We start from the raw sequence: 22940 nt of genomic DNA on the forward strand, positions 1-22940 counted from the left end.
GGATATTTACATATTTCTATAACTGAAGTTCACCTTCATTATAATGTGTGACTCAAGACTTCAGATTCAGGAAATAATATAGTAAATTCCCTACAGAGATATTAATGTTCATGGTAGGCAATCTATTTGTCAATGGATCGTTTCTGTTGTCAAATCACACTCATTATAGTCTCAGCGTAGATTTGCAAATGTGAGCTGCCCACACGCTAGGTATAAATATCCATTTTCAGGTATGGCTTCAAACACTTATCTATGAGTAATTTTCACTGAACTACTCAAATGACTGTAGTTCCACATGTGTCTGTGTGAAAGCCGGATGAGCATGTGTATTTTTACGATGTGAGTTGTCTGTGATGTGATGAAGACATTGAATAAAACCAGTAATTAACACAGCAATTAAAATATAAAACTCAAGTCAGCATTTTGATGCTGTTCCTGACTCTCTCCCTGACTTGCTTTATTATTTCGAGCAAGTAAGTTGGCCCGATTTCGCAAATACTTTTACTTATGCAAAGTACCACAAACAACTGTACAGAGGGTAATACAGCTTTATTTGCTTAAATTACCAAAACTCGGCGCTTTTAATGTTTCTGTGACTACGCACGCTGCTATGATCAAGAGAATTATTCTACCAGAGTGGTGTTACAATACAGAGAGTTAAAGAGCGCACTTAAGTAGTAGTACTTAGTACTTACTACTACTTAGTACTTACCAACCACTCCCCAAGTAAAAGCATCAGTGCATAACAGGAGAACGAAAAGAAAGGCAGGAAGATTGCGATTCCCACCCAGAGCAATTCCTCCCAACTGCTTTGCCTCTGCTGCTCTCTTAGACTCGAATTCTGTCTCTCAGCCGCCAATACCCTCAGAACAACCTCCTTTTCCTACCGGCGCCCGAACGCCCACTGCGCTGCTGAGAAGCCTCAACGGGACGACACACCTGAGGGTGAGAGGCCAGAAGAGAAAGAGCAGAGCTCGGGGCCTCAGGGCGTCCCTGCCCGCCCCCGTGACACGGACCCTGCCCGACGCGGGCAGGAGCCGTCTGTCCGTCTGCACCGCATTCCCCGCTCCCCGCCGGAGCCTTCCGAGCAGCAGCCGGGCGGGCCAGCGAGCCCGAGCCGCGCCGGAGGCATCGGGCTGCGAGGAACCGGCTCGCAGGAGGCCGATTCCCGCCTCGAGCCCCCGGCAGAGCCGTGAGGGCGACGGGAAACCGCCGGAGAGCCTCCGCTGAAGGGGCTGCCCAGGGGAGCCGCAGGCGCGACGGAGACACGCGGCGTTCCTCAGCCGCTACTGCGGAGAGGATGAGCCGGCTCTAGCCAACACAACTCCCTCCCCCGCGCTGCCGCCGTGCCAAGGCGCCAGCCATGTTCCCGCATCGCCCCCACCTCGGGCGCCGGGAAGGAGAGGGGGAAGGGGAAAGAGGGCGGGGAGGCGGCGCCGGGACTCCCGCCCCGCTGGGGCCGCGCCGCCGCCCCCTCCCACCTGCCCGCGCCCTCCGAGCGCCCCCGCCCCGCCCACCGCGCCAGCTCGGCCGCTGATTGGCCGCGCCGCCCGCCCGTCAGCGCCGCTCCCGCAGGGCTGAGGGGGCGGGGCCGCGCCGCGCTGTCAGCGGCGCGCGGAGAGGCGGGGAGGGCGCGGCGGCGGGGCAGAGCGGGGGGCGGCGGGGCAGAGGAGCTTAAGAGCTGCCGCTCTGCGTGCTGTGGGTTTTTTTTTTTTTTTCCCGGGCTTTTGCACACAGTCTTGCCCCTTGCCTCAGGTCTTCTGCAGAGATTTACCTGTCGGGAACCACACACCCACACCGGGCTGCTCGGGCTCTTTTCCCGCAGAGGCCGAACGCTCGGTCCAGCGGAGCGGGGGCAGACTCCGGCGGCCAGGGGCTCCCTCAGCGACCGCGCTCCGCCTCGCCCGCCGGTGCCGCTCCCGCAGCGCCATGGATCACCAGCCCAAGTTCTTCGAGAACCTCTCGGGCGCCGGGAAGGCCATCGCGGTGCTGACCAGCGGCGGCGATGCCCAAGGTAGCGGCTCACGCCGTTTACTCCGGGAGCACGGGGAGGACGAGGGGAAGGAGCTGAGGGGGGAAGGAGAACGCGGGGGAGCTGCGGGCACGGTGGGGAGCGGGGCAGCAGCAGGAGAGGGCGAGGAGCCCCTCGAGGGCGGTGTGAGGGGCAGAAAGGAAGGGCCTCCCCGGCTGGCAGGGCGCCCATGCGGGAGGCCGGGGAAACAGCGTGGGCTGCTTCAGGGCTGGTGTCGGCAAGCCACGGTGCGGCACATGGAGGGAGTGGAGAGAGGGCTCTGGGAGCGGTTCACACAAGATTGCAGTGGTGCTCGGGTTCCTCTTTCCGTGCTGGCCTTCGACCCGGCTTTCCTACTAAGCGCATTTAAAAGACAATTTTTGCACGGCCTGGGCTCTTGAGATTCAAACATCCCTTCTTCTCTTCTCACCTCTTCTTCCCCTGTCCCTTCCTCTCCACGTTTCCTCTGCCGCAGGCTGGGCAAGGGAGAGGGTAGAAACGCTGCAGTAACTTTTACTACCGAGATGTCTCGTTCCCTCGAGAGATGGTGGGGTGAGGAGGGATGGCTGGTGCGAGCGGGGGAGGAGGAGGTCGTGCCGCCCTGCACGGCGGGTGGGAGGCTTGGCTGCGCTGCTGGGGCTCTGCCAGCCCTCGCCTCATCTGCTTTTCACTTCGTTTTGGCACCAGCAACACGTTTATGTTCCTAGCCGTGGTTTAGAACGCTCAGATGGTGGTTTACTTTCCTCCCGTAGGAGTATGTTAGAAACGTGTCTCGCCTTCTTAAATCTCTTCAGTGTAGAGGAAGTCGTAGCTACTACAGGACAGGGCGAACAAAAGACCTGCAGACATTAAGAGGGATGGGAAAGAAAAGAGGCTTGATCACAATACGCCTAGTCAAGAATCCATTTTTTCTACACTTTAGGCTCCTCTTTCCTACCAAAATGTCGTAACGGGTCCTTTCCAACTCGGCATATTCTGTGATTCCATGGTAATAGTTTGAAGTTTCAGTTAATTAAGATTTCAGACACGCAATGCTCCGTGCTGTTCGAGAGGACTCTTGCTCTGCTTATACGAGGAGAGTTGTTCAATCAATGATAATTGCTTTTAGCACCTTCTTTTAATTTACGGTTGTTTCATTTTTTTTTTTCTTCGCCGGGACTGTCTCGAGAGTACTTTCGCTTCAAGAAGAAGCGGCACTCTTTGGCGTTTGTGAAGAGAATGGGGGTGGGAGCCTCTCCTTTCGTTCTGCGTGAGCTCGGTGCTTTAGGGACCAGTCTCACGCAGATTTTACGGCCAGGACGAGCCCGTGGCCGGGGCAGCCTCCCCTCTCCCCTTACCCGGGTTTCCCGGCGCGTCCATGCGGTGGTAGCTTGCATGGACCAGTGTCTCCGCGCTCCCTCCCTCCCTCCCTCCGCCGGTGTGTACGTGATCCGCTGCGAGTCGCTGCAGATTCCGCCTCTTTGCGTCATCTGGGCTGGGAGAAGCATCCTCCCTCCCCCTGCCCGCAGGAATAACGGGGAGCCCCCGGGTTTACCTAGGATTATCTGAAACTCTAATCGGGATGAAAGGGATTTGTTGCCATCGAGGAGGAAAATGTTGCAGTTCTGGAGAAAAAAAACCAAATTGATGCGTTTAAATGGCTTCCCTTACCCCTCGGTGTGGCTACACTTGTTCAAGTTTTATGCAGTTTGCCCTCAGTGACATCCGTTCTACTGCTAAATGATTCTAGGAGGAACTGAGAATCAGAGCATCCCTGTCTTAATGGTCTAGTGGCCAAATCACCATTTTAATTTAAAAGTGTGGCAGGGCACTGCCTGAAGCAGCAGTAGCACGCTCAGCAAGAGACTGAGCCCTGCAACTTGCTTCCGCGTGGCTGGAGATTATATAATGCAGTAGCAGATGCATCTCCTTTTATAAAGTACTAATCTTCACTGGCCACTGTGTGAATTAAGGCATTTGAAGGACTTGCAGAACCCATGGGTAATATCTAGACTTTACATCTGGCAGATTGCCACAGAAGCATGGAGGGTTCCAAAGTAACAGCCTGTGAAAGTTACTGTCTAAGGAGTGGGGTTGTCACAAAGACCAAAAAAAGTAAACTGGATGCCTTCCAAGCTGTTTCATTTGCAGCATTGTTGTTCTAACTTTGAAGAACAAGGAAATAACCTTCCCAGCATTTTAGAACTTGATCATTTCACCTGATCACACAACACAGTGTGTGACCATAACCCCTTACTATCTTGGTAGCAGCAGAGATGTGTAAAATAAGCAGCCTCAAGTCAGTTTGAAGGTTAGGAGTTGAACAAGGGACAGAATGAGTCATGCCCTCTCAAGGTCATTTGCCCTTTGGAGGACAGAGTGTAAATGTGTGAGAGAAGTGAAGTCCTGAAGTACACAAAGAAGGAAGTATGCTGCTGTTGCTGCTATTTGAAAATAATCTATTCAAGCAAAGTGTAGGTGAGGCAAAGCTACTGACTCAGAAGTAGGCAAAAAAGTTCTAGTATTAGGAATAAAGTTCCAGTCTTCTGTTTTGTTTGTTTTGTTTTTGATTTGTCAGACACTAAAAGTCTTCAAAGTATCTGTAATCCAAACTAAACTCACAAACAATTGAGTAGAAAAAACACCTGTTAAATTCAAAATCTTAATAGGTGCCAGTATTTAGATTGGTCTGTAAGTCTGAGCATAAAATATACGTGAAATTATTTTAAGGTGAAATTAATCCCTTTGCTGTTATTTGTACTTCTAATAATTTAAAAGTAGAGTTATGTAAATTACACAAGGCTTTGTATTTATAGGGCATGTTAAGTTTTCAGTTACTTTCCTGCATTGGTGCTACTTCCTTGAAAGTTTCTTTTTTGTTTTTCTACCTGCAGAATTTTAAAGACTATAGAATGTATATGTGTCATACTGGACTTTTTTCTTTGTGGAGTTTAAGAATTTATCAGTGATCTGTTTCACAGGAAAAAAAGATCTCTATTTAGTACACTTGTAATATGCATAAGTACTAAACATGACAGTCTATCACTTCAGCTAACCAGCTGTTAAATTGTGAACTAAAAATGTGCTTTCCACTGTAATCACAAATACCTTGAGAGGCAAAAGAAGTTCTGACAATCAATTCTCAATATTTATGAGTTGATTCAGTTTCTGGAGTATTTCTAAATTGTACTTGTTGCAGCTCAGGAAGGTGGTTTAATAAATGGAGTTTAATAAGTCACGCTTCTCACTTTGTTGGATTCTCTGGCCATTCTGCTTCAGGTCATGAAGTACACTGGTTGAATTTTCTGTGAGTTGGATTTTCTGTGGGTTGCCTGTGGCTGCCACAGGCAGTTCTGACCACCGTAGGTCACTGATGGTCGCACAGCCGCCTAAGAGCCTATTCCGGGACAGTGGTAGGTTCGGCTCTGTGGCAGGAAGCGTCGTGGGGAAGCTGCTGACAGAAGGTGATTGTGCACTCCTGGGGAAGGATGTGCTTGTGGCTGTGGAGCTGCTGCCCAGCCAACTGACTCAAGGTCACTGTCTTTGAATAGGGCCATCTTGTTTTTTCAAAAAATCGCCAGGATTCCGTGTTGAGGAGGACAGCGTAAGTAAGGCATGTAATGGTCTGGAATATCATAGCCCATCCTGCTGAAATAAAGAGCTTCGTATCTCTACGTACAAGCATTCCAGGCTTCCTAAAAACCAAACTAAAGCCAAGCCAAAGTTCCAAGGCTTCTTTAGGATTGTAGATATACGACTCTTGTCCTGGTGACATAGATTGGAAGAAGAAATCTTGGCACTGAACAAATGAAAAAGCTCAGCTCCTTCAGCAAATACTGGGTTGAAAAGCAGCTTAAAAAGAGCCCTGAAGAAGCCTTTTGAATTCCAGAGCTTTGGAATACCACTGACCATGACTGTAGAAGCAAAGATTTACATATTTCTGCTCTTGAAGCATTACAGGCTGAGGACGTATTTAATATTGTAGTGTAAATGTATTGATCTTGTCCAGGTGGCAAAATTTCTTTTTCCACCATAAGCTTCTCAACTAATACAGTAAGATAAATATTTTATAAATGAAAACAACCTACACTCTTTTTATGTAATCAAAATTAGAATTTATTTGTTAACATGTAGTTTGAACATAGTCACAAGGAATTTTTGAATTCTAGCCTCCCAAAAGGCACCTTTTTCAGCTAAAAATAGTGCATGCAAATTGACATGCATATGAAATACATATGTGTGTCTATAGATACAATATTACAAGTACTGTTAATATGTAAAATTAAGGAATGTAGTTATTAATGGATGAGTGTAACTATTTCAATGCATTTAGTATTTTTGTGAAGCTGCTTCTGTAATTAGTGGATTCACTGCTTGATACTGATCTCTTAAGATCTTTATTTTAATTTTTGAGAGGTACGTTTGCCATGTAGATGTTCTGCAATTGTACATATTTATGCAGTAGAATGTTCTGATCTAATGCAGTTGGTGTTCAGGAAAATTGTGTAATGTTTTCTTCAGGTATCTAGAATAATTACTGTGATTATACACAATAAAATCGGTAATATAATTAAAAGTAAATGGAGCAAATTCAAGTTGTGTTTCTATTGATTTGTTCAGTTCTTGTATTTGACTGCTTCTCTTTTGATTATAGGCTCTTACTGACATGACCATTTACGTATTTGAATAAAGTCTCCCTGTTTGGTAATGTTTAGACATTTTCCTTAGTGATTTTTGCTACATAGTCTTTTAAGTTTGAATCTTTGTTCAGGGTAGCACTGAAACATATGTGCTAAGTCATTAAGCCTGTGTTAAAGCCAATGTTTATCTTTAAAATTGGTGATACTTAAGTATTTCTTGATGCTTGTCCAAGATGCATAGTTTTGATTTTGCTTTTGAATGGTTTATGTTACAGTTATTTATTTAAAGGCATGTCTAGCTGACTAAAGCAAGGCAAACTTGGCTTAAACACAAACTCATGTAGAACCTCCTCTGTTGTAGTGGTGCATAGAGAGGAGTACTCTTTAGGAGGCAGAAAGAGCCTCTGAAATAATTTAAAGATTTCTGCCGTACATTTTGTAACCCTGTTATGAAGACCAAGTGTTCCTTTTAAGGACAATTGAATAAACAAGATCAAGGACAATAAATTATCAACTTTTAAGTTAATTCAGATGTTATGTAAAGCCCTGAAAGTAGTTGCATTTCATTTAATCTTGCTGAGTCCAAAAGAGAAAAATAAATATTTCCCTTTTTCCAAGGCTTTAATGCAAAAGCCAGTAGTAATTCAGAAACATTTTAAATAATTCTTATATTAGTAAAAAAATATACTGGTTTTACTTGTGGCTTTCTTTTGGAGCTACTGTTCTAATCCTGTATCTTTATCAAACTGCATTTATTATTCAGGACTAAATCCACAGTTAACCTGCTTAAATCTGTTATAAAGTAATAAGCATGAGTAATAACATTTCATGGTTATTGCAGTAATTCACAAATACTTTTGTTAGACTCCACAAATAATGAAATTTTATTAGACAGTTCTACAGAGGCTTCATGATTTTTTTTTGGTTTTTTTTTTGTTTTGAATTACTGCAGTAAAGACAGCCAAATTGTACAAGTCTAAAGCTGCAATATGTTAACTGTATTTTGTAGGTATCAAATTCTACCCTTTAGTCTTCAGCCTTTCTGTAATGTAAGCCAGGATCTTGCCAGTAGATGACCAAGTCCATTTTCTCTATAAAAAGATAAAATATACAGCACAAAATAACAACAAAATGTAGGTTACCTAAACTTATAAAACTGCAGTGGTAGTACTGGGAAGATGCTGTCTGTCTGTAACCTGTGGGATTACAGATATTTTTTTTTCCCTGTGTTTTTTCCTTTTCACAGAGCAGGCAAATTGTGAATTTTACCTATTTTTCATGCAAGAAACATGGAAACTGAAAGGTATTCACTAAGAAAGTATATGCCTGTATTAAGAATTTATATAGAAACTTTCCACAAACAAACTAAACAACAACAATCTCCCTCCAAAAAAACCCCAAAAACCAAAACAGAACTGCCAAAAAACCTCAGTACCAAGCAGCAACAACAAAAAAGCCTCCCACACAAAATGTGCTTTAATAGAAGCAAGCTGTGGGCTTTGGTGAAAGGAATACCTTGTGCTGAGTGTTCCTGTTTGTGGAAAATGGCAGTGCTGTGATGAGCTGTCAGTTTGTTAAAATTAAAGGTCTTTGTCTCGGAGGGGTGTTAATTTTGTTATGAAAACTGTTTCACTGAGGAGATAACTTTGCTCTGTTTGATCTGAGATTTATCATGCTAACTTTCTTTTCATTACAAGCTGTCAGATGAGATTCTCTGTTTTTCTTTGGCATCATCCAGTTCTTTGTCTAAAGCTGTGCTTTTAGCTGTCTTGGCATTTGAAAGCTTTTTCCAGCTATGCCACAAGGCCAACTCTGGCTGAAAGAATTCTTGCTACAATTTCCTAAAAGAGAACTTATGTGAAAACACTGTTACTTCTGATTTTTGTCTTAAGTGTGACATCTGCACAAACAGCAAAATCAGCTTTTTGGTTTTGGCGAACTTAATTTTTTTGTTTCACGTTGAGCAACTTCAGGGACTGTCTGGTGTGTTCATAAGTAATGAATCTTTGAGAAAAACTCAGCCTGATTCTTTAGACAGGTTGACTTTTACAGCTCAATATTTTTTGCAGTAAATGTAGATACTGTAGGATTAGATCTTTGTGACTTGCTGTGTTGTTTATACATTTTAGTTACAAGCTCTTTATATCTGCAGAGAGGTGAACACTTAACACCTGTGTCGAGCAGCAGAGCTTACCTGCTACTTGGCTATTTTGATATTAAATGCAGCAGATTTGGAGAATTGGTGACTTGCACTGTGGGTTTTCATCCTTCTTACATCAGTTTTTTACTGATGTGCCAAGACTATCAGTGTAGCCTAACTATTTCTCTCTTCATGCTTTGTGTGATCTCTTATGTCTGTTTTAGTGGTATGGAAGCAATTAGTTGGTTAGTTCTGGAAAGTTCCTGAATAATGGGTAAGATAATGCAATATCTGAAGGAATCAATTATAGGAGAAATTCATTTGGCCTGTGTAGAGGGACCAGTGGAACTTCCACTGTTGCTCAGGAGTTTAAGTGTTTGACCGTGGGACTTAAATGGAAGATTTTCCAGGATAATTGTTTGTCAGATGTCTTGTGAGCAGGGAATTCCAATCAGAGCTTGCATTTTTGGGACCAAAGTGGTGTTCAGACACTTTTCTGTCAAATGAGTCAATGTAGCATTGTTTATGTAAATTTATGGCTACTTTTGTCTTTTTACATGAGCATCTGTCCAGGTCAATTTTGGCTTTGCTCCCTACAAAATGCTGTATATACACCTGTGTTGCTTTGGAAATCCCAGAAAAACTGTTCAAACATAATTTCTCATTCGAAGAAGCTAAATTTTAGCTTGCTGAATGTTTTGCATTTCAGACTGGAAACTAACCAATATTGCAAAATGAATTTACTTCATTGTTCAGTAGCTGTAACTTCTACAGTGCTATTTTGCAGTCAGCAGCAATTTAATCTCTGATTAACACACACACTGGCATTCACATAATTATTGTAACAAAGAATAGTTCTGAACCCTTCATACTCATGGGCTGCTTGCACTGTCATTAAGCAAATTTCTGTTTTAATGGATGCTGGTCATTGTATTTCTTTAGGAATGAATTAATGTTCCCTTTATTTTCAAGACACAATACTTGTGCTATACAGAAAGTGCTGGATGACTATAACAATGTGATTTTGCTTTTTCTTCCCAGGTATGAATGCTGCTGTGCGCGCAGTAGTACGCATGGGAATCTATGTAAATGCCAAAGTCTATTTTATTTATGAGGTTAGTTTTGTTTCATTCATTCTGTATTTTGTGTTCTGACTAAACTTGAGTTTGTGTAAAAATACCATGGAGACTAAATAGTATAAATTAAAAAATGTTGTAGGTGCCATGCCTTTTCACTGTGTGTTTTATTTAGTACTTTCTATTTTTATGGAAATTTACATCTCACAAGGTATATTCTTAAACTACTTTAAAAGTACCTTCTTAAATATATGGAATTCTTTGTGTGCCACCAAAGACTTCTAAGCAGTTGTCACCCTGCAGTGAGCTACATATCTGTGCACTTGTTGGATGTTTGGCCCCACTTATTGTACTTGGTAAATATTTTCCTAAACCTGTTTAAACTACTGATTCTTAATCCTTTGACTCCATTTTCCTAGAGTATAAGAATGTATCCTCACCCTCATTTCATAGATTGCACTGCTTGGTTTTGATCAAGATTACTGTGGCACTGGTGCCATCTTGCCTGGCTTATTGTAGGTTGCAACTGAAGAAACTCAACCAACAAACAAAAGCCACATCAAAAACTTGAGCCTCATTGGTCTGTCCTGACATCAGAATTTTGTGGTTAAAATTTGTAACTATATGTGCAGAAAGATTGTAAATTTCTGTAACAATTATGCAATAAGAAAAAAAGATGGGACAAGTTGAATGTCAGTGCCAAGGTGATGCTCCACGTATGTCTTCCTGGAAGACTTTTGCAGTTAGACTTCCTTGTAAAGGACTCTTCCAGTTTCTATACAATTTTTGTAGATTAAGCAATACAATAAATATATTGATTCTGTTCCCACTGGAATTCCTGTACAGCTCATTAGTAGTTTGAGGTTATTACAAATCATAATAAAACATTTCTATGAGAGAAGGCTTAGGTCCCCTATAGGTCCCCTGTAAAATCTAACTTTGATATAAAAATGTAGAATACTAGAATTCATAGAACTGCTTAGAAAATGCTTTTGGTTTTGTTTTGTTCATGGTAGATACAGAATTTATCTTTACAAAGTAGCTGTTTATCCTTTTTTTTCCCCTGTCTGCTTATTCCTATAGCTCATTTACTAATGAGATGCAAAGTATATTGAAATGCAAATAAGCAGGGGACTGTGCTCCAAAATTCTTTCCTACTACTGTGCTGGAGCAAGTTGCTCTGAATACTTAGTGTGTGCTAATTACATGGCCAATCTCTGGAATTCCTTCTGTGTTCAGCTGTTTTGCAGGCTCACCAAAATGGGTCAGATACTTCTCTGGAAGTAAGGAAGGTGTTTTGGGCATCTTTAAGGACAGAACTTGGATTTGAATTTATTTTTTAATTAAGCTTAAGTAAAGAATTGCCATATTTTTTCACCTTTTAAACATATTTGGTATCAAAGAGTGATAAATTTCAAGAGAACTTTGAATATTTGTTTTTTCTTAACTGGACTTGTCAAAATAGTGCTGTTAAAGTTAGGATGTTCCTGTGTTTGGTAGAGTTGGCCAGTGTGAAGTCACAGATAATTTTGAATGAAAAGTGATTGTAAAAAAATTACTCAATGTTGGGAATTTTCTGTTTCCCATATATATTGGCCTTCTGTCTTCAGTGTAACAGCAGGGTCTGTGAGGAAATGCACATTTCATTGGAAGTATGGGCTCTGAAAAAGATCTTGCTTCTAGATTGGTCCATTCAGTTCTGTGTTTTGTAAAATACCAAACACTAAACTTTGTTCTTCTCTGACTGGTGATAATTGAAATATGAAGTCAGTTTTCCTTTACAATGCCTACAAGTACAGAGAAACAGAGTTGCAAGCAGTGAAATGAAACAGCTGTTTAATTTTACCCCTTTGAAATGGGAAAGAGATGAAGGTGACAAGTGTAATAGAAGGTAAAAATCTTCTTCTGATACTTGTCACTAATGTTCCCTGTTCTAAGCTTTTGCGCGATGTATAAAGAGGAGACGTATTTTTGGGTATAGTTTGAGTTACTTAATGCTTTTAATAAGGTGTTCTCTCTGAGTTACAGCTTATTGAATGTGTCTTAAATGTGTTAAGCAAAAAGAATACTGTATCTTAAGGCTACATTTTGAGCATTTTAACATCACAGGTCTGGATAAAATGATATTTGTATTGAAGCTGCTCTGAATTAATGAAGGAAAAACCTGAAGTGACCATATCCAAAAGAAGAAAAAAAGTATTTTTATTTGGATCCAAAAATTGAGGATCTCAGCCTTTTCAGTCTTACTTTGCTGTAGTCATCATACGCTTTATTTCTCCTGCAGCTGTGTCTGTCAAATGAACTTTTTTTGCACTGCAAAATCATCTGTCTTCTGTGGCCAGCACTAGTTCCATATTCTAAGTAAAAAAGTAACTCAGTTTTCCTAACTCCATTTTTCTTCATCTTGTGATGAGAGATTACTAAGATAAATGAATTGAAATTGGTAATGAATAAGATCGAAGTAATTTTCTAGCCTTTTTAAATTTGGTTTTACGAAAACCCAAAGAAAGAAACAGTTACATACTGGACTTCGTGTCCTATTTGGACTTCAAGTCCCAAAAGGAAAAAAAGAGTAAACTCATGTGAAAATGAAAACTAGAAGATAATTTATATAAAAGCTATTATTTGTTATATATCTTTTTTATAGTTTATGTAAAACCTGGGCATTTTTAGCTATAAAATTTTAAAAATGCTTGTGTTTCTTAATTCACTGAAGTTAGCGCATTTCAAATTTTTGCTCTTAATTGCAAATCTAGACAGTTCTGCTAGCTTGACAGTTTTGTATTTTATACTATTTTATTTTAGCCTGGAGTTATCCTTCTTGACTATCATCTCATTATTCCTCAAATCTACTCCAGTCTGAATTAAAATTTGAATACCCATGGATTAATTTCACTCATGGTATGGAAATCTAGGAGCTGCAAGTATGTGTAGAGTATCAGGCTGTTCTAGGGAGCTAGTTTAATTTTTTTTTTCACTAATCAGAAACTATAAAAGTCAGGTTAATTTTTGTTTTGTCTTATTTTTCCTTTTTAATTGAGAATGGGAAGAAAAAGTGATGCCTCTCATTTATGGCTGCTCAATTTTGGAAACTTGAGGTCTTAAATATGTATATAAATAACCTGCCCTTTTTCCAGGATTGAAGCACATAGTTCCCACTGGATGCGTGCTCTTGCTACTAAGCTATGGAGCTTTTAGATTCTGCATCTTGATTAAGAGTCTTTTTCTCAAGAGGCTAGCATTGGGAGTGCAATGGTACGGCAGTCATGGATTTCTCTGAGGCAAACTTCATGTCTTTTCTGTGGGGTTTGTGCACTCAGTGGCAATATTATTTTATGTTGTTGAGCAATGGCTAAGAATTCTCAGTAAGTAAATTCACATAACTGTTAAAGCCCCAAATGTCTCACATATAACACATCAGAAGATGATTGTTCTTTTTCAAAAACTTTTGTCTTCAGCGTTCAGGCTGGAAGCCATGTTTGCTCCTGCCATGCTCTCCTGGAGTTGCAGTGTGTCTGAATGTACCCTGTGAGCACTGGACCCACAGAGATTGCTTCTTCTTCTTTGAATATTTAGATTTTGGGTACATGAAGGATTAAACTTAAAATGGAGCTGATCTTCACACACTGTGTGCAGTATTTTTGACAGTTCATTTTTTCCATTCTTGCCACACAGTTTTAGTATCTCAGTACCCAAGCTCCTGTATTTTTAGGATCTAAGTAAGAATTTACTTTTTTAATATAAATTGACAGATTCCCACCCTCATATTAAGGTCTGTAGTCACATCTGCCAGTGATTTTTGGTAACCATACAATTGGAGCAGCGATAAACTTTCAAAAATACATTGTCCAGTTCTCATCAGTGTTTATCTAATGAAAACAATAAACGGAAATCATCATCATTTATACTCAGTTGTAATTATTAATTCATTTTTTCCCCAATAGCTTTTTTAGAAAGCTGTTCTAATGCTATAGCTTGTATCTTTTAATGGTATGGAAAACAATGTGACAGTTCTATCTATCTTATTCAGAGGTAGCATGCACATACTTGGCAGACAACTGAATTACGAAAAGTTAATATAGCAGTTCAAACAGATTGTGATTGCAAGGGTTTCCTGCCCTTACCTTGTAGTGGGAGAAATTGTTAGTACATCCCCAGTTCTCACTTGTCTGCACAGATAAGAACTCCTGACCAAAATGCACAAATTCCTTCTATTTCAAAGAAACATGGTGCAGGAATGGGTCATAGCTCATCCTTAGCCTAGCTATGAGGTGTTTCATGTCTTAAGCTACTATTTTTTCTCTTTGCTTCTTTTCTGTGTTTTAGATTTGGCAATCTGAAAATTGGGAATTTTAGTCCATCAGTCTTATTTATGTATATATTTTTTATATGTAATACTTTGGATGCACTTTTGTTTTTCCTCTCAAAATGGAAGGTGAAGTACTTGAGCACACATGTACTGTACATATTTTTGTCAGCTCTCAGTGCAGCTTTCTGTAGTCAGTGTTACAAACTAAATTAAGAACTGAAACATTACACTATTTATTGCCAGTGGATCTCTTGAGTTATTGTAGTTGTCAATAGAAATACTTAGAGGAAAAGCTTTCACTCCATTACTGAATGATATAAGGAACATCGAATTCTGTGTTTAAAAAAAGAGCAAACAGGCAAAGCTGGTGATGAATGAACTTAGTAACTTACTAGCCATCATCAAGCTTAGTTGTATCTACTGTAATGTTTCTTTCTGAGGATCTTTGCACTTTATATGAGGGAGAATTTTTTTTAAGTTGATATGTAGATTAAACATTATTCCTTTTCCACTTTGCTCTAATTTTGAACAAATTGTGTAAATAATGGCTTAGCTCTTCAAATCATTGTGTGTGTACATTAACATACAAATAGTATGTCTTGTATATAGGGGCCCACAAGGGAACTGGGAAGATAGTTCACCAGGAACTGTAGTTCATGGGACAAGGAGTAATGGGGGCAAACTGAAAGAGTGGAAATGTAGGTTAGCTATATGGAGGGAATTTTTTACTGTGAGAGTGGTGGGTCACTGAACAGGTTTCCCAGAGAAGATGTGGATGCCCCAACCCTGGCAGTGCTCCAGGCCAGGTTGGATGGGGCATTGAGCAGCCTGGTCTAGTGGGAGATGTCCCAGCTGATGGCCAGGGAACTGGAAGCTGATGATCTTTTAAGGTCCTGTTCAGCCCACGCCGTTCTGTGTGCATACATTAGATACATGTCAAAGTTATCTGAAGAGTGTACAAGATATTGAAAAGGTCTGTTGGATGGCAGAAATTAGAGACATAAGTAGTTTTCCATGTGGATGTTTTTTGCTATTACTTGATCATTATTAATTACTTGATCATAAATTAATCAGTCAAGTCTCACTGAGCAGAACCTTTCATGCTTTCCCCTTGGAATCTGTACTGGAATCATAAAATGCCTGATTGAGTAACTGGTACTTTTGCTGTGTCCAGATTATCTTTACATTCTTATTTTCTTGTGCTGGTGAGGACTCAAAGTTTGGCATAAAAAATCATATCTATTATATGAATACTAAGCCTCTTGAGGCTTTGTATGTTTCCAAGTTACTGCTTATTGAGTAAATTCTGCATATACTCTGAATTGTGCCAAATTAAATTTTTCCAGTTTATGATGTCAGTTTTGCTGTTTTCTGAACTCCCTCTTTTTCTAGTTCCTGATTTATTGAAAAAAACTGCACAGAGAAAAAATGTTAACTAATCATTCCTTGGTGTGGGGAATATGTACGCATAATCTAAAAATGGAGACATAAACATTGCCATGGTTATTTTTCTTTAGTAGTTTTTTGTTTATTTTCTTTAAAATGTTATGATTTTCCCTGTGGATTTAAATAGAGGTCAAAAAGTTGATTGGTAATTCCAGTGTCTGTCACTTAGGGTTTTCCAAACTTGGACTTGACTGCTTTTTCTTTTCTTTTCTGTTTATTGTTTTATTTATTTTTGATTTTTTTTTTAATCAATGTTCACAATTGCCATCCTGCTAGTATTTTCTTGAGAGGTAGTAAAGCAAAGCCAGGCAAAACCCTTTAGCTGCTTTCTGGGTAGTTTTCCTTCTTTCCAATAAGTGTAGTTCTTCTCATATTACAGCATGCTGTGGTTTCAGAAGACCATTTAAGTTAAGGTATTAGAAATTTCTTAAATGCATCACTAAAATTATATTTTTTTCCTATTAAATGTCTTTTATTTATTGTGTGACTGCCTCAAAAAAAAAAAAAAAGAAAAAAGGTTGTGTCTTCTAATTTCTTGTTCTTTCACCAAAAAAAAAAAAAAAGGGTTATTGCTCTTTATCTTGTTTTGCTTATTACCAGCACTGGGAGGAAAAATGTACAATGTGTTACAAAGATTTCCTAAGTTCATGGCCCCAGGCTGAGGTTATGTTTTTAAGGAATATATTTTATAATGCATTTCAAAGTTCTTTGTAGATTTTTGAAAAAAAAAATTGAATATTTATTCTTAAAGAACAAGCACATTACCATTCTAGTTTTATAGCTGTGTAATCGCTGTAAAGTATTACCTGATCTTGATGTTGTTTTTGGAACAGATCCTTTAGGAACAGGGTTTGTTTTGCTTTTTCCCCCCATTAAGGAAGCACTGATACCTTTTGAATATTGTTTCATTCAAATTGAGTATTTTTTTCAGTGTTTTTAATTAAAGTTGTATTACAGTGCACAAAGTGAGTGTTACTGTAGTGGAAATTTGATGTAGTTTTTAAAATTAGACTTACAAAATACTTTCCCTTTTACAGGGTTACCAGGGAATGGTTGATGGAGGTGATAATATTGTAGAAGTTTCATGGGAAAGTGTTTCGAGTATCCTGCAAGTGGTAAGTGCTAAGGGGTGAGAGTGGGACCCAAAACCTCTTTATTCAAACAGAAGTGCCAAAATTCTAGGTCCAGGCACCCACTGGAGTTATGTATTTGGACTGTGTGATGACTGAGTGACCAGCATGTGCCACTGCCAGCAGAGCCTGATTTCTGCAGTGACACTTGCTAAAGATCTTGGTGTGGTCTTGAATTTGGAGCCCAGAAATAATCTTGGAAACCTTTGTTCTAGATTTGCAACATCACATGTCATTAGCCTCCTAAAGCCGTATTGGCAAGTCTATATTTAATAGAAAAGACATTATAGGGCCAAAACATGAAACAGCTGTGTTTTGTAAGGCAATTAATTTCTTACAAAACCCTGTTGTCTTTCTGAGTAAGTGGATTTGGAATTATAGTAACGGATGTAATTACAATGCAGTTCTGCAGAGCTCAGATACTGCCAGTGACTTGGTACATTTTTGTTACAACATTCTGCAGTGTGGCCATTTGGATCTCCTCAGCTTTTGCTCAGCATGGTAATGTTGTTGCCTCTTCCAGAGCAGGTGCTATGTTTGGCGAAGAGGCTTTACTGCTTGCCAAGCTTTCTGAAAACTACCTCCAGGTGAAGCATGGGTTTCTTTGGAGTTTTTTGTAAAGTTAACGAATATAAAACAATTAGCAGAGACCATTTTTTTTTTAAACCAATGCCCTGAGGTACTATGAGATATTTTGTCCCCTGTGATTGTTTTTCTTTTCTTCTTTTTTTTCCCCATGTCTATCTTGCAGAATCTGTAAGTAGAATCATGGAATATGATTGATGGGGACCCATAAGGATCATTGAATCCTAAAACTAAACAGTATGGCTAAGAGCATCATTCAGATGCATCTTACGGTGACAGGAAAATTGAGTTCTCTGGGCCAAGCCACACAAGAGCATAGGCAGGAGCAGGAAGTAGGCTCCTATAGGTGTATAGTGTAAAAGAAAACCATCTTTCTGAGATTTATTGCTGGTAATTCAACAGACCAACAATAAAACTCAGCATGTATCTTACAGAATGTGTTTAGTTGTTTTGATAAGAAAGGTTTTGCAGCCCACTGTATATTTCTATTTATTCAGAACAAGTATCACTTTATTTCAAGTACAGTTTCTTTTCCTCTTGCAGCTGTTTTCTTTTAAGTATGAAAATACCTAGTTTTAGAGACATTTTTTAGTTTTGATTATTTTTTTTTAGCATCTCTGTGTGTACACATCTACCTTTTCGTCTGGGGACAGCTGAATTCTGTTCCACTTTGTTTTTTGTTTTTTGTCCACTAGCAGCTGTGTAACACAGATGGCAAACTGGCCTGAGAGCTGAAACATCTATTGATAGGGTGAATTGTGTCAGTACAGCCACTGCAGATTTGAAGTTCAAATCTAGACGGATGTGACAGATTTACTACAAGTTAAAGTGAAGGGAATGTTTATGCAAAAGTGATGTAATCATCTCCAGATTTGCTTGCAGGAAAAAAAAATAGTTTTTTCAGTCTTAACTGATACTACTTTTTACTGTGACAATAAATAAGGCAAAAATTAAACTTCTTGAGTGACTGAATAACGTAAACACAGAAGACCTGTAAATGATGTGTGTCCAGCAAGAAACCCAGCAGTTTTCAGTGGCAGGGCAGTTGAGTTATTTTTAAAAACACCATTTCCAAAAGAAGCTTTTTAATTCATATTAATAAATGCAACAGATAATCAATAAAACAGAAAATGGAGCATTCATCTGATCTATAAGGAATTAAAGGCAGTTATTTCCATAATTCTGTGGAATGACAATGGATACTAATTTGGAATTTCAGGGATACATTTTTTCTCTTATTGTCTATGTATCTTGTGATATTAGAGCGAAGAATACCACACTGAGGCAAATTAATGTAAATACTTAACTAGTTAATATATCACTTTTAAATATAAGTAGCAACCTATTTATTTTAATACTGCTAAAATTAATCCAATGTAATTTGACATTTTCCTTCCAGAGTAGCTCTTTATCAGTCTTTTTTAGTGTTTTTTTGTTTTTCCCTTGTGTGTGTGTGTATCTGTTCTTGAACACAAATTCCCACAGGTTTGATAATTTGTTTATCATTACCTTACCTCACTGTAGAATTAAAAGATGGAGGTTATGCTACAAAACTCACCACTAATCCATCTTAGAAATATACAGCAATATACCAGATCATTGACTAAAAATGCTGTTCTTCCCTCTCCTAGGGAGGCACCGTGATCGGCAGCGCGCGCTGCAAATCTTTCCGCACGCGCGAGGGCCGCCTGCAGGCTGCCTTCAACCTGGTGCAGAGAGGGATCACCAACCTCTGCGTGATCGGCGGCGACGGCAGCTTGACCGGCGCCAACCTCTTCCGGGAGGAGTGGAGCGGGCTGCTGGAAGAGCTGGCTCAGAAAGGTGAGTGTGCCCTCAGGTCCCCCTAGACTTCCCCTCTGGTCTGCAGGGAAGCTATGAACCCTAACTGTAGGTGTGCAGACTGTATCCAGAGGGTGCATTTAAAGTTTAAAAATCAAATGTATTCATTCTAGGTGTGTGGTTCTTCATAAAATAATAGTTTCTGGTTTCTGTACATCTGCTTGTGTGTATCATAAAGGTCCAAAAAAGGCCAAATAAGTTAATGGGCAGCAGTCTGTGTGGCTTTTGTCCTTTATTATGAATAATTTTCAGGATCTAAACTTCTTACCTTTTGCTTGAAAAGCCCTATGCTCTCGTATCCAATCTGAGGTGGTAATTCCTTTCCTACAACAAGCTACACATTTGTATGTTACTAAATTATGGTGCTTTCCTTCCTGTGTGTCATTATTGGTTTAAGATGAGAACATTAAGTGGCTGTTGATAGAAGTACAGTCAGCCCAGTAGTTGCCTTTGATAGCATCCAGGAGAATGTATAAGAAAGAATAAAGACTAAAATAATGCTGTGTTCATGCTGTGTGTTACTCATAATACATAAAAACCGGTAGGTTCCATCCATTTCTGTCTTTGGAGCTTCCTGAACCAGATGCTGTTAGCAGTTCTTAATGAATTTCTCTTTCATGAATGTATACAGTCTCCTTGAAAGCATACAGAATTTTGCTGAAAACATTGTGTAGCAAGGAGTTCTGCACCTTCACTGAATAATGAAGATTGTGAAGAATCTTCTTCTGTTTATTTTGATCCTGCTGGCTTCTAGATCATTTGATATCCATAGTTTCTGTATTAGAATAAACCATGAATGATCACTCCTGCTTCCTCTCTGCATGCCACTTGAGATTTTACAGCTGTCTTATTTTCCCTTCATCATCTCTTTTTCTAGATGGAAGAATCCTAGTTTGCTTAGTTGTTCCTTATATGTAAGTTCTATATCTTTGATCATCTTTGTTGCCCTTCTCTGAACCTTTTCCAGTTCTACCCTGTTTTGAGGTGGGGAGGACCACAACTGCACCCAGTATTCAAGATGAGGGCAAACCATGGATCTACACAGTAGTATAATGATCTTTGTTTTGTTCTCTATTCTTTTCTTGGTATTTTCTAATATTTTGATTTTTTTTACTGCTATTGAGCATTGAAGCTGGTTTATTAATGAAAACAGCATTTTTATATTATGCTGGAAATAGTGTTACTTTGTTTGTGATGTTGGGGTACATTTTTTTCATGTGTCTTAGTTTACATTTATCTGCAATGAATTCCATCTGATATTTTACTGCTCACTGTCTTGCTAGTCTTCATTTCTTCTCAAACACTCCATATGTTTAGATCCCAAGTAATTCAGTTTGATCAGTAAACTTTGGCACTTTGCTGCTCGTTCCCTTTTCCAGGTTATTGCTGAGTGTTGAACAGCGCAGATCCCTGTAGAACTCCATTGGTTACCTTCCTAAGATACAAGAAGTTGTGTTTACCACTGCCCTCTGCCTCGTATTTTTTACCCTCTGTTTCACATTATTTACTCTATGAAAAGCCTTCTGTCTTATACAGTGACTGCTTAGTTTCCTCAAAATCCTTTGGCAAAAGACTTTGTCAATGGCTTTTTAGAAATCTAAGTAGAATATGTCAACCAGATACTGAGTCACATTTGGAACTCTAGAAGAGGTTTGTAATGCATGGTATACATTCATAGAAAACATTTTGATTCTTCTTCACAATGTTATATTTATCTTCATGGACATTAGTTATATTTTTTCATTATGGTTTCTGCTGTTTTTCTGTAACGTAGACATTAAACACACTGATACATAATTCTTGAATCTCATGTTAAAAATTTGGCATTATATTTACTACCATCCCATCCACAGATACTAAGGTAGTTTTAAGTGCTTAAGCAGCTAAGGTGTTTCATCCTTGAGATCCTTTAGAACTCTTGGATGATGCAGCATTTTCATTGCTGTCTTGGGAGACGCCGCTAGAATAGGAGCTTTTCTGTTCTGTTTGCTTATTAATCATGAAATCAGAGCCTTTCAGTGTTGCAAAAGAGAAGTCTTCAAAGTTGGATGCTGGTTTCTAACTGTTTACATATGCCCATAATCACATCCAGTTTGCATCCTTTTGCTTCTTCATTGCGCCTTCTACACTGAGACTTCAGTTTGAATGATACTGTTTTAATTTGAAACCATCAATTTTAAGGTTGGTTACAAAATTTGATAATTATTTGACACTTTGAGATGGACTGAAAAGCTCTTATTTCCTTCCTTACTGTAAGGAGTTCTGTGCAGGATTCTTTTGTTTGGATGTTTGATTGGCTTTTGTTTGTAGTTTTGACTAACCTTGTTACCTAAAATATCTAAACATAATTTAATGTTTGGATATGTTTAGTTTATAAAAGTAGAGCACCCAAGCAATACGTCTAATTTTTTTTTTTTTTTAGTGGTTTTACCATTCTTTCTCTGAATACTTCTTTACAGGAAAGATTGATGCAGAAGCTGTTAAGAAATATGCTTACCTTAACATTGTGGGAATGGTTGGATCCATAGACAATGACTTCTGTGGCACTGATATGACCATAGGTACTGACTCAGCTCTGCACAGAATAATTGAAGTTGTGGATGCTATCATGACCACTGCTCAGAGGTAAATTGAGCACATTATAGAGACTGATAACAAATACACACATTTGTGCTTTTGTTTAAGTTCATTTTAAATAGAGGTTAGGTAGGTGGGGAAATAAAATTTCTTTTTGGCTGCATGTTTCAGATGTCTTGTTTTCTTTTTTTCTTAGTAACTGCTTTTTCATCATTCCCGTCATGGCAGTGCTTCAAGTATGCAGTCATAGAGACTGCATCAGCCTTAGGGGCAGATTTGGTTTCAGTGTTTTTTGTCTTTTTCAGACATAGTCTGTTAGAGAAGATCCAGACACACCGTGAATAGTACAAAAACAGCATCTGTCTTATATAAGCTTTATTTCAGTAAGAATTAAGCAATTAAATTTTTTTTCTTAATACAGCTATACCATTACAGTTCTTAACTGTGGGTCTTCATCATTTACATTTCCAGTAAAGGTTCATATCTTCTCTCGTAGTATGTTTTGCAAGAAAGTAGTGAAAATGAATTATGCATTGGAAGATACTTAATTTTATATATGTTATTTAATATGACAATGATTTTATTTTTCTAATGTTTTTCTGTTTTGCTAAGGAATTCTGAGTTCAGTAACCATAGTGAACACGAGCTGTTTCATTTCATACTAGGTTCAGTTGATTTGTTTTCTTATTTTTACAGCCATCAGAGGACATTTGTTCTGGAGGTTATGGGGAGACACTGTGGGTATGTATTGTCTTCAGCATTTTATGAATTGTACAATTATGAAAGAAATCTGAACCATAAAAGTCTAATCATTTGTTCTATTTTTTAGCTATCTAGCTCTGGTTAGTGCCTTAGCCTGTGGTGCAGATTGGGTGTTTATTCCTGAATACCCACCAGAAGAAGGCTGGGAAGATACAATGTGTGTTAAGCTTTCAGAGGTAATTTGTTAATGTGTTTGAGATTCCCTGATGTCTTTGTGGATGTTTATTTGAAAGCAGTGATTAAAAAGTGATCAGGACTTTAAGCAAGTCTTTGGTTTTGGTGTCACATAAAGTTCTCTGTGATCTTGAACATTTATTTTTTTGCACTCTGTGATTGTTTTGAGGAATCATATGACCCACCCTGGGAATTGCATAAAATTATATCTATATAAGCAATATGTGTACATTTCCTAGCGATTTGATGTTAGACATTTTACTTCATCAGTG

General features: G+C 39.2%; 1 protein-coding gene across 4 annotated transcripts in view; it reads left to right on the forward strand.

Moving 5' to 3' along the window:
* Positions 1–1633: 1633 nt before the first annotated feature.
* LOC119696864 (phosphofructokinase, platelet) overlaps positions 1634–22940 on the forward strand; it is a 42678-nt gene continuing 21371 nt past the window's right edge. For 3 of the 4 annotated variants that reach the window (XM_038126712.1, XM_038126711.1, XM_038126713.1), the window contains exons 1-7: positions 1634–2014; positions 9812–9885; positions 16639–16716; positions 18948–19137; positions 21615–21780; positions 22429–22473; positions 22562–22670. In XM_038126712.1, the coding sequence (XP_037982640.1) occupies positions 1930–2014; positions 9812–9885; positions 16639–16716; positions 18948–19137; positions 21615–21780; positions 22429–22473; positions 22562–22670 (747 nt within the window). In that variant the 5' untranslated portion in view covers positions 1634–1929. The remainder of the gene's footprint in view (positions 2015–9811; positions 9886–16638; positions 16717–18947; positions 19138–21614; positions 21781–22428; positions 22474–22561; positions 22671–22940) is intronic. The other variant, XM_038126710.1, reaches the window with a different exon arrangement.

Source organism: Motacilla alba, chromosome 2 (genome assembly GCF_015832195.1).
Source record: "Motacilla alba alba isolate MOTALB_02 chromosome 2, Motacilla_alba_V1.0_pri, whole genome shotgun sequence".
NCBI lineage: Eukaryota > Metazoa > Chordata > Aves > Passeriformes > Motacillidae > Motacilla > Motacilla alba.